The sequence below is a fragment of the Moschus berezovskii genome, chromosome 14, assembly GCF_049115385.1.
Source record: "Moschus berezovskii isolate FMDL1 chromosome 14, NW_MosBer_1.0, whole genome shotgun sequence".
NCBI lineage: Eukaryota > Metazoa > Chordata > Mammalia > Artiodactyla > Moschidae > Moschus > Moschus berezovskii.
Genome location: NC_142473.1, coordinates 60228708 through 60241505, shown reverse-complemented (window position 1 = coordinate 60241505; position 12798 = coordinate 60228708). Strand labels below are relative to the sequence as shown.

The 12798-nt window shown below is 36.8% G+C and overlaps 1 protein-coding gene across 12 annotated transcripts in view; it reads right to left on the bottom strand.

Annotated features, from left to right (window-relative positions):
- The window catches only part of EMSY (EMSY transcriptional repressor, BRCA2 interacting), a 93863-nt gene that overhangs the window by 70808 nt on the left and 10257 nt on the right, over positions 1-12798 (bottom strand). For 6 of the 12 annotated variants that reach the window (XM_088843196.1, XM_055423731.2, XM_055423730.2 and 3 more), the window contains exons 5-8: positions 12598-12639; positions 7784-7959; positions 6035-6187; positions 3829-4088 (exon numbers count right to left, since the gene is read on the bottom strand). In XM_088843196.1, coding sequence (XP_088699322.1) covers positions 3829-4088; positions 6035-6187; positions 7784-7959; positions 12598-12639 — 631 coding nt within the window. The remainder of the gene's footprint in view (positions 1-3828; positions 4089-6034; positions 6188-7783; positions 7960-12597; positions 12640-12798) is intronic. The other 6 variants (XM_055423728.2, XM_055423732.2, XM_055423733.2 and 3 more) reach the window with 4 other exon arrangements.

Below are 12798 nucleotides of genomic sequence, written 5' to 3'. Positions count from 1 at the left end.
GACCAAGTCTCTACCTTCAGTAATTTATACTGTATGGGAGAAACAGAAAATAAATAAGCAACATAACGTCAACTAGTTATAAGTATAATGAATAAAGGTATAATAAGACAGCGTAAGGAAATAAAAGGACACAGACTGGGGGTGGGTGCTCTTTTGGCTCTAACTTAGCTACATTATTTCTCAAATATCAGAGGAGCAGAAGAGAAGAGGGAGGCGAGAAGAGAATTACTGATAAAACGGATCCAGCAAAGAAGGTAGTAAAAATTTACAGAAGTAGATTTAAATATTCTTGGAGTATAGCAGGCTAAAGACACCTAATATACAGCTAGCCCAGAAAACAATAATTAAAATGTATAAAAATTGATATTCAGAAAGATTATCTTGGAGCCATCAAATACAAATACAAAAATTATGCTCAGTGTAACATTTAAGAAGTTAGCAAAAATAGTCAATTTCTATATATTAAGGGGGAGGCTTAGTGAAATAAATTCATTATTTTGGAACAGTTCATTTCCAATAGTGTAAATAAATTTTTTTTTAAGTTCACTGACTTGATTTATAGGTTTATCTCTTCCAGTAAAATATTTTTATATAAGTCTACCAAAAAAGATTAGAAAGTTAATGTTAGGTAACACTTCTTTCCATTAAAACACCAGCAAGGGAAGGGACCTAACATTTTTTGAGTACATATATTTTGTGTACTTTAAAATACCCACTCTCATTTAATCCTCATGATAACCTCATAAAATAGGCATTATCCTCATCTCACAGATGGATAAACACAGATTTAGAAAGGCTAATTTATCTCAGGTCATACTGGAAGAGCTGGGGTTCTCACCCAGGCCTCTTTGCCTATAAAAATCCTTACCTGATTTTTAATACTAAACTATAATGCCTCATCCTAAGACTGAAGATAGAATTATATTCCACAGATCAACTCATTATCATTTCTAGTTTATCAAGAAAATTTAAATTTAAAATTATATATTATATAATGACATCTTTCCAAGAAACTCAAGGAGCTTCTTTAAATGAAAGTTATCATGGATCTGAAGATTTAAAAGTAGGAAAGACAAACTATTGAAAACAAGAATTCACCTCTACTCCTTCCCCCGAATCCCTCTAAAACAGTAAGAAGAGGCACATAAACCCAAAAGGTTAAAATGGAAAGGAGACAACAGCTACCAAGTTTTTGAAAAGTGGAAAACAGAGAAGTAATAACCAATCAAGCATACTTAAAAAACTGAACATCTAAGACCAGCAAGCAGAGAAACAAAATATAAGACAGCTTTCAGAGAATCCCAGAAAGACTCAGGAACTTGAGAGTACCAGATGCTTCTGAGGTGGGGCTAACAGAGGGATTAAAAAAATGGAAATCAGTTGAAAACCTGTTTAAGCGGCATTAAGATCCCCAGCTATCCTCCCCTATCTTAAAGGAAGACTAAAAACGTATTCTCTTGAAGGAGAGATTGAATCCAGGGAAATTTGATGATACAAGGCTGAGGAGAGTAAGTGCTATGCTGAAAACAGAGGGATTTAGTAAAGTCTATGTACTGAATGATTAGACTATCCAGCCCTCTCCCTCCCTTTGTTCCCAAAATATTGGCAAACTGGCTTACTACTGTAGGTGAAGACTACAGGATTCTTCTCTAAAGAATCTGTCCAGTCCATGAAAAAGCCTTAATGAGAATGACAACTGGCAGAGTTTGTAAAGTGGTACTGAGTGTTTATCAACAGAACAGCTCAGCTAAGTCAACCCACAATGAAAGTCACCAGCCAGTTATGTCCCATCCAACTCACAAAGCTTTCATCAGCTTTTTAGTGCCCATTTCCATATATAGATGTGGCCAACATTTAAGGAAACTTAAAGACAGAGATCAAAACAAATAGGTAAAAGAAATTTACAAGTAAGAGAGAAAATATGAAAGAAAAAAATTTTTTTAATTATCGTATCATTAGAAAAGAGAACATAGTGTCCATGAAAGAGCAAGATACTATTAAAAAAAAAAAAAAGAACTTTCAGAGAGCAAGAAAATTACTAGAGATTTTTAACAGAAAAACCAAAATGAAAAATTCCAGACAAGTAATGAAGGATAAAGTTAAAAAATACAGAAAATAATACTTACAGAGCATTTACTATGTGCTAGGCTCTATCCTACACGTTTACATGTATTATCTCATTTATTTACACCCTAAAACCCTATAAAAATAGATATATTATTCTCACTATTTTACAACAGAAAAACTTACGTCTAGAGTTTAGTATTCCCAAAGTCACATAGCTAGTAAGTAGCAAAAAATGGGATTCAAAATTCAGGAAGTCTACTTCTAAAATCCAGGCTTTTAACTACTTTACTACAGTAGAAAAAGCAAACAAATGGAAATTGGGGATGAGAAATATTGAAATTAAAGGATCAATCTAAGCATTCAATATCCAGAATAAGAGGTGATCTAAAAAAAGACAAGAGAAAAATCAGAGAAATAATTCAAGAAATTTTCCAGAACTGAAGAATAGGAGTGACTAGAATAACAGGGGCCACTGAGTATACAACTCAATGGATAAAATAAAGACCCACAACCACGGAAAATTACCTTGAAGTTTCAGAACTCTGACAGTTACTAAGAGCTTTCCAAGAGAAAATGAGGGTTTGGAATTTTAATGGCATTACTGGACTTCTCAAAAGCAATACTGTAAGCCAACAGCCAGTGAAGCAGCATCTTTGAAATTCTCAAGGAAAATGACCTCCCACCTAGAATACTTATCTTGCTAAACTGACATCAAGACAGTAGCAGGGTAGAACAAAGAAATTTTCAGTCTACCATGTAAGGTCTCAAAGACGTCCCAGGTGGCGCAGTGGTAAAGAATCCACCTGCAATGCAGGAGATGTGGGAGACATGGGTTTGATCCCTGGGTCAGAAGATCCTCTGGAGGAGGAACCCACTCCAGTAGGCTGGCCTGGACAATCCCATGGACAGAATGGCCTGGAGGGCTACAGTCCACAGGGTTGCAAAGAGTCGGACACAACTTGAGCATATGTACACGCGTGTGCACGTGTGCGTGCACACACACAAACACACACACACACGAGGTTTTAACAACTCTACTTTCCACCTCATCCATATACCAAGAAGCTACTGGAGGATATCCTTCAGCAAATTTGTAAATAAACCAAGAAAGGGGAAGATCAGAATGACAGTGAAGGGAGATCTTAGACACAGCAGTGTGTAACAAGCCAAGGGTACCATCAGTTTCCAGATTAGTGTCGGAAGTAGAGGGTTCTAATAACAAAACTGACCAAATACTGATGACTTGAACATACTGAGAGAAGAGTTTAGAAATGAATTAATGATAGCTTTCAAGAATTAAAAAATAAGATGATAGCAATTATTCACTTAATCATATCCTTCCTTTCTTCTATGAAACACCTAACTCTGACAACTTCATTACTCTGGCAACATAAATACTGAGTTCCTAAAGGTAAAGTTATCCAAATAGAGGCTGAAAGAACCCTCTATATTTTAATTTTTTTCCCAAATAGAACCATAAAAGTGAAATAAATGGAAGTCTTAGAAGATCTGCTAGCTATGTCATATCAGGCAAGTCACGTGGCATCTCTGAGCCTCATCGACAAAAACATATACAAAAAGTGAAATAATAGTATCTAACCCAAAGCTTTATATGTAGAATTAAAGAAAGAGATGTGAACATTCCCACCATAATGCCAAGCACATAGTAAGCACTCAGTTCATGTTTGTTAAATCTGAATCACATTGACTGAAAGAGATTAAAACAGCACCTGGCAGACAGAGATTCCTTCTACCACATACCTTCTGTGTTGTTGAGTTTGTCGTCTGTGTTGACGGTTTGGTGAAGGTTATTTTCACAGGAGACATGTGGGGTGGTAAGGAGTTGGCAATGCTCTGCATGATGTTGCTCATCTTAGGACTGCCACTCACAGGCACAGTGATCGTCTTTGAGACAGGAACAACAGCCTTTGGAACTTCCTTAAGGACAACAGGGGAGGAGCTAGAAGAGTTTGTTCGCCTTCGTTTTCTGGGTTTTTCATCTTCATCTGAACAGCTAACACCTGTAAGGCAATAACAACACTGTTAAATTTTATAGCGATCTAACCTTGTATTTTATACTTCATTTTAAAATCATCGCATCATCAATCATCCTTGACCTCTCCCTTTGCCTCATGCCCAATCAGACAGTTCTATCAATCCTCCCTTAGGGGAGCTATCTCTGAATGTCTTCCCGACTTTCTTTAACCCTACACCCATGTCAGGCCTCCTTATTTCCTGCCTGTATTTCAGCGACAACCTCCTAAAAGGTGTACATGCTTCTAATTTCTCCACTTCCATTCTACCTTTCAACCTACTACAAGTTATAAAAATCTCACATCTAATCACGCCAGTGCCCTGCCTCAAATCTTTTAGGTTTACCTCCCTACAAGATAAGGCACAAAAATCATTACTGTCTCATTCAAGGTCCCATATCTTTCTAAGAACACAAAACTCTATTCCACCCACCCTATAATCCTTGCAAACTGACATGCTCACCATTCCCCAAAGCCAACTTATCACATACATCACATACTCTATTCATGTGGAATCTCTATATACTCTGGTTCTTTGGGGAACACCACATATCATCAATGACCTCTTCATCATCCAGCAATCATCATCCTGTAAGCTATTTCCTCAGTGAAGCCTTCCCTGACTCCAAGCAAAGCTAATCCATGTCTCCTCTGAGCTTAGAAAGCACTTCATACATTCTTTTCGGTATCACTTATCCCGTGGCAATGTGACAGTTAGTGTGCACATCTCCTGTTATTAAAGGGCTCTCAAAGGGTAACAACTCAGTCTTATTGGTTTGTTTCCCTGGTACAGTGCCTTGCATATATGAAGTTAGGAGAATGAATGATTATATCTCAAACTAATGTTGCCTATGTGATTTCCGAGAATAAAGCAATAAATTTTCAGTTACTTCAAGCTATATACTATGTGAAATACTTTATTCATGTTTGGGATTCACTTTCAACATTTAAAAAACAATTAAAAAATAGACCTCTACAGTTATTTTAAAAGACCATTTTGGCTAAATTCACAGAAATCAGGTATAAATAATACTCCCAAAGTTTAAAATTTTTCTTTATGTACTAAGGCCTCAATTGTCTATACTTAAGAAAAAAATCAAATGAAAAGCATAAAATTTTGCAATATACATAGGAAATCTTTATAAAGCATACATTTACAAAAGCACACAGCAAGACTCACGGAATTGGTGATAAAACATAACTCCTTATACCTTCAAGTTTTAGACTCTAACCAAGACTGACAATGACCTAAAATTATTTCTGTCTAAAACAGCAAAGTCCACCTCTAAAAGTTACAAAGAAATTAAGTTTATAACTATACTGAGAAAAATGAAAGTCAAATAGTAATGATCTCGAGTTAACACTAAAAGCAAATCAATACTGACATAACAGACACTGAAAGCAAAAAATGAACTGGACATCAAAGTGCTTCACAGGATAGAATCAAAGGGTTAACAACTGCAAATAAACCTCAAAAAATTACAGTTAACTAGAAATATGAAAGACAGATGCTCTAGAATGCTTCACTGAAATTTAACAATTAGATGATATGTTGCATAATTTTTAAAAACACTACAAAGACTACAATTATAGGAATAAACACTAAATAAATGACATAAGCACATTCCCTTAGTTTCTATTCACATTTGTATTCCATGAAAATCAGAACAAGTGAATACTTAAGAGGATAGCACTGTTTAAGGCAGATTCCCCACAGAAAACACAAAAAGAATAATGAGTCAACCCCCAGAAATTATTAAAAAGCAATATATACCTAGTCACATGTAAAGAAAGGAATTCTTTACAATGTTCAAAAACTAACCACTGCTAATAGCCAGTGGGCCAATGAATTAATCAGGAAGGCAGTTCTAATTAGAGCCTATGCTGCAGCTTTTAGTCAAGATGGCCCTGATAACACTGAGAATATCACTTACTTTTGACATAAACAGTACTTCCACTTGGCAAGACAACTACATTGGAGGCAGGACTGGCAGGTCTTGGAGACTTAACCGTTGCTATGCTGCCACTTGGAACAGGGGTAGAGGTTGGGGTTGACGTGGTACTTGTGTAGGAATAGCAAACCACTACTGAAGGAACGATAAAAAAGTCTGCTGTTAACTTTCACCAAAACTGTCCACGCATACACAAAGATAATTTTTTTTTACCGCAGGCCAATTTTAACATTTTCACATAACCAGAAGTTAGCAGCCAATACTAGGGATTAGGGCCACAGGTTAAAAAAATTAATAACCTTTCCTGAAAATCATCACTTAACTAGGTTTTCCCCAAATATTTAGTAGCTGTCTACACATGGCATTGACAACAGAGAAGAGCACAGTTACAAAGAAATCAAGTTCAAAACTGAAAAAAATGAAAATCATTATTTATTCATGGCAGGAGTTGGACAAAAAGCATATATTTATATTCTTTTCTAATACTAATAGCAGTATCAATGATGGAGTGATGGATCATTTTTCCCTAACCACAGAAATTTCCAACTTAGCTCCTAGAGAGAACCAAGGTAAGTTTCTCTTATAAACAACTCACTAGTCACCTGCCATCTAAACAGTGCAATAATAACTAAGGTAATGACAACATGCTATTTTAACTGCTTGAATAACAGCAACAAGCAGGAATGAGTACCATGGATTATGCTAAATTCTTCCCATATATTATCACTAATCTCACAACACCACATCCTTATTTTAAGGATGAGGAACCCAAGGCTCACAGAAGCTAAAAGACTGGGTGGAGGTCACAAAGCAAGGAAATGACAAATGAGGGCTCAAACCTAGATTAGAACTATCAAAAATTCTATATTCTTTCCACTGAATCAGAGAGGTGGTAAACAGAAAAGATAAAAGACAGCAGAGAAGAAAGATACCTCTCCTGCAACAAAGAAAAGAGGAATTCAATGAAGGCCAAGTTTGCACACTGATAACTGTCTCTCTCTAAATATAGCTTCCTTATGTGTAAAATAGAGTCCGGCGTGTATGAAAGGAATGTCTCATTCTGTTCCACAATCCATACATAGTCCAAAAAAGATAATTCCCCAAAATAATCTGACAACTGCATTATTTTCAGGCTCATTTACATGTAACACCAAACTAAACTACTGAAGTCAATTCAAACATGCACTCTCAAATTCAGTATTACTCTTAGACCTTAGGAGACTCCAAGGAATTTTAAAGCATGTGTCAATGACTAGATTAAATAACAATAAGAAAGCCTTCTCCATCGGCATGTAACCCCTAACAGATTAAACACACTGACTGGAATAGAGAAGCAGCATATACCATTGATTCCAGAAGACAAAAACAGAACTTCATTTTCTAAAGTATCAGTTCAGCATCTTTCTCCGGCAGCTATTATAAATGACTTCTATTGCCTTATTAATTTTCTGTGTCACCCATTAAGGCCTTTTATCCACTTCTAACAAGACAGGTTCCTATCAAAAAATTCATTCCAAGGCTTTTTGCAATTTTGTGATTAATTCACACTTTGAACAAAAGGGATATTTAATTTTGGCTGAGACTAAAAACTTGGCAGTTTCTAGTTTCAGAACAAGAGTTATTCACTACGTTTCACAGCATTTAAATACTGGAACAAAAACAGATGAAAAATAAGACAACTTTTCTTGGAAGAAAAGTCATCTCTACACACTGAAATATTTCTTTACTCACCTTCCTTGCTTCCTGTTTCTGCAGGCACTGGAAGAGATGCATTGTGCTGAACAGCTGCATTGGCAACAGCATTAGCTGTTACAGTGAAGGCAGTTTGGGGAACCAGCCGGGGCATCAGGGGTACCAATCGACGACCTTCAATGGACCATTCTGAGGAGCTATTAGGTCCAGACATACTAAACAAAAAAGAAAATGCTGCTACAAGAGTTCTCGATAGCTAAAACTGAATCAAATACATATATTCAAATATAACTTTTTAAATTATAAAACAGTACCCTGAGTGAACAGGAGAGGCTTTATTTTAAGCAAGATCAAAACTATGAATAAAAATCAGAATTTAAGGAATCTGACATACACTTTGGTTTTCACACATTTTATTCCATAATCTGAATCTTATAATGAACATCTCTGAAACTGTGAAAAACTGTCCCATGCCTTGTAAATAAACATCAACATTATTTTCATTAGTTTAAATCTGGTTGGTATTGAAGATGAAAACTAGCAATTCTACCAACTTTTAGACCTTAATGTTGTAATTAGGCTAAAAAGGTAAAAATTACTCAATTTCAAAAATCAGACTTTGCTTAATAATTAAGGATGAAATTCAATGAATTTTTGCAAAATTATCCTAACTGCCTGCATGGCCAGAGGTTCTAAGGCTTTCAAACAAGGGAAACTGAGGCAGTAAACGAGGGAGACTAGGTACCAGGACGTGTGAAGCTGGACATATTACTGCAGGTGTCACTGACAATGTGTTACATTATTATTCTTTCTACTAAAAATAAATAGCCTAGATCTGAGGACACTGGAAGAAATCTGCCACTATTTTAATTTTACTTATTTATATCATTCTTCACTCTTAGAAATGTTTGAGGCAACTGAACTCTATTCCTTAGCAGACACTATTCTCAGTTTTACTCTAAACTTGTTGAGCAAATTTTATCCTAGGAGTCCAAACAGAGGTTGAAGCATGAAAAGACAGTTTTTTGCTTCCCTTTGCTTGGCTTCAATAAAGGCAGCAGTCTAACTAATGGTGACTGTCAAGGTTTAAAATTCACCCAGAATCAATCAATCGATTTTTTCACTAAGTTGGAAATACTTCTGCACCTTTTTCAAAACCAAAGATTCTACAACCCAACCTAGAGTTTAAGATTCTGTATGTCCAATGATTCTTGATAGAGTACACAAAAGCCCTTGTTAGTGGATAGTGGAATAATGATGATGGTGATGATGATAGTTAACATCAATTAGCACTTAGTAAATGTGACATAGTAAAGTCATGCTCAAAATTCTCCAAGCCAGGATTCAGCAATATGTGAACCGTGAACTCCCAGATGTTCAAGCAGGTTTTAGAAAAGGCAGAGGCACCAGAGATCAAATTGCCAACATCCGCTGGATCATGGAGAAAGCAAGAGAGTTCCAGAAAAACATCTATTTCTGCTTTATTGACTATGCCAAAGCCTTTGACTGTGTCGATCACAATAAACTGTGGAAAATTCTGAAAGAGATGGGAATACCAGACCACCTGACCTGCCCCTTGAGAAACCTGTATGCAGGTCAGGAAGCAACAGTCAGAACTGTACATGGAACAACAGACTGGTTCCAAATAGGAAAAGGAGTACGGCTATACATTGTCACCCTGCTTATTCAACTTATATGCAGAGTACATCACGAGGAACGCTGGACTGGAAGAAGCACAGGCTGGAATCAAGATTGCTGGGAGAAATATCAATAACCTCAGACATGCAGATGATACCACCCTTATGGCAGAAAGTGAAGAGGAACTCAAAAGCCTCTTGATGAAAGTGAAAGAGGAGAGTGAAAAGGTTGGCTTGAAGCTCAACATTCAGAAAACAAAGATCATGGCATCTGGTCCCATCACTTCATGGGAAATAGATGGGAAAACAGTGGAGACAGTGTCAGACTTTATTTTTTTGGGCTCCAAAATCACTGCAGATGCTGACTGAAGCCATGAAATTAAAAGACGCTTACTCCTTGGAAGGAAAGTTATGACCAACCTAGATAGCATATTAAAAAGCAGAGACATTACTTTGCCAAACAAGGTCCGTCTAGTCAAGGCTGTGGTTTTTCCCGTAGTCATGTATGGATGTGAGAGTTGGACTATGAAGAAGGCTGATCGCCAAAGAATTGATGCTTTTGAACTGTGGTGCTGGAGAAGACTCTTGAGAGTCCCTTGGACTGCAAGGAGATCCAACCAATCCATTCTAGAGGAGATCAATCCTGGGTGTTCATTGGAGGGACTGATGCTAAAGCTGAAACTGCAATACTCTGGCCACCTCATGCGACGAGTAGACTCACTGGAAAAGACTCTGATGCTGGGAAAGGTTGGGGGCGGGAGGAGAAGGGGACGACAGAGAATGAGATGGCTGGATGGCATCACCGACTCGATGGACATGAGTTTGAGTGAACTCCGGGAGTTGGTGATGGACAGGGAGGCCTGGCGTGCTGTGATTCATGGGGTCGCAGAGTCGGAGACGACTGAGCGACTGAACTGAACTGAAATGTTACTCTAAATATTTTGCCTGTGTTAACTCATATAATTCTTTCAATCCATGAAATTGGTAATATTATCATCTCCATTTTATAGATGGGAAAATTGAGTTACCAAGAGGTTAAATAACTTGCTTAGGATCACACAGTTACTAAACAGCTCCTTTAACAAGCATACATCATGCTATTGAAATGAACTGCCACATCACAAGTTAGAAGGTATAAAAGTTTTCAAATGTGTTTCATGTCTAACTTTTGCCTTTGATTTATACTAACTAGACACTGTTGTCTAATCTACAAACTTTCAGTGAATGAAACAAACTACAACTTGAGAAGAATTTACATTCAGTTAAGAAAAGAATTTCTAGGAGTTGATGAATACAACTGAGTTATTGTGGGAAATCTGCAAATTCCCTATGGTTTAACACAGGCCTACCTAAGACACAGGAAAGAGGGATTCCTAAGACCCCGATATCCCTCACAAATCTGTTGTCACGTAATCTCCAAATTGATGCTAGTTTTGAAACAGAGAATGGTACAAACAAGAGAGACAGAAAAGGGCTATTACTGATTGTCAAAGGGAAAAAATTCTAAAAGCTATTCAGTATTTTCTTGACTTACTCCTATTTTGCTACCATTTTACTAGAATGTCACTAAGAAATTTGCTTGATGAAAGTTTACCACACAAATAAAATGATGTCTACACTTACCTGGTACACTGTTAAATAATGGCAGAAATTATGGAAGATTAATAATTTAAACACACGAGTATATATGCTATTGAAAAAACAGAATCTGCAGTGCAAAAAACACAACTGCAACTTTTAAAAAGATCTATAAATCTTCCAAATTTCTACTCATGCAAACGTGCTCAAATTTTTTGAGTGAAAAATTACTCATCATGTTAGAATTAGATTAAAAATTCCTATCTGCTTATTAATGAGGGTGTAAATATGCATTAGTTGCACAAATCTTCTAAAAAGAATTTTATAGGTTTCTGTAAACATCTTATTCCATGGATTCCCTGGGATTCCTAAGTTTCAGAGAACATCTCTTTATTTATACTAAATATAGCAAGAGGGGGTGGAAACCTTGCTCCAAGCCCCTTTTCTGAGAAGTCTGACACTAGTAGAACTACCTTGGCCCTTGCATCCTTTGGTGGTGTGCATGGCACCAGCACGAAATCCTCACAGAGAGGCTCACACAGTATCCATGAATGTCTAGCTGATGGGGAAGGAGTTAAGAGATCAGTCATTCTGGATAGCTACTTTCTTTAGATACAATGCTGCCAAGAGTGGCCCAATTAAAAACTGTGAGGCCTCGTAACATTCCAGGCTTTAATACTATAATATTCTGACATGTTTCAAAACTGAATTAGAGTATCAAATAATAAAAACATGTTATGGTTCAGGCAAGGCTTTTCTTTGATCCCAGACCCTCGACTCCTTTTGTTTCCACCTCCTTTGTGCTCAAACTTCTTGGCTTTCTTTTCACCTTTCAAACATTCCTTCTGGCCTAAGCTGCTGTTTTGAGTGGGGGAGGGAAGGGAGAGGAGAAAGGGAATGCAGTCAGTTCAGATGCATTCCTCCTTGGCTCAAGTTACTTTTTTCAGGCTCAGAGTATGAAACCCTCCTATAGATAATCTTTAGAACTAGGTTCTGTTGCTACAGAGGGCAAAGAAGACGGACAGAATGAGGGATCTATGTCTTCTTCAGCATTATCCACTCATTGCCCCTTGGGCTCCACAAGTAAATACAACATCTGGTCAAACTAAAACCACAATATAAAATATTAAAACAGGAGTAAGGAAAGGCCTGAGAAGCTTAAAATTATACACTGAAGTAAACGTTTTTCAAAAAATTAAATTCATGTATTAAAGAAATCAGAAAAGGAGAGAAAAAAAGAGGAAACAGGTAGGTAGAAGCCAACTCTCAATTATCCATGCTAATAGAGAGAGGAGGGAAAGGGAGAGGTCAAACAGATTAAAGAAACTCACATATTAACCAAAATACTTTGGCAATTACTTAAAATTTCTTCCATCAAGCCTTTTCCAGAACAACTAGCAAGTAGTAAAATGACTAATTAAAATTTTCACCTCCTCTCCCTTCCCACCCTCTGACTACTTTCAAGCAGCAAAATAGCTAAAGGGTGGGCAGTATTAGGAAGGGGAGGAGGAGAAGAGAAGGAAAAGCAAGGGGCTCGGTTAATTCGTAAATGAAGTATGTGCCCCTGAATAATTGAGAGCTTCAATTTTGAAATAAATACAAGAAAAAGCCTGAAATAATAATAACCTATTTGCATACCTGTAACTTGGTCTTTCACCCAAATATAAGGATAAATTCATTCTTTAAAGGGGAAAAAAGGAAAAGGAGACTAAATAAATGTTATCTTTAAGTATGAAACTGATGCATCAACTTATAACTAATTGCCCACAATATTGCTCCAATGTTTTTAAGGTACTAATTTTGTCTCTAAGTGCCTCTGAATGCAAACCGCTATTCACT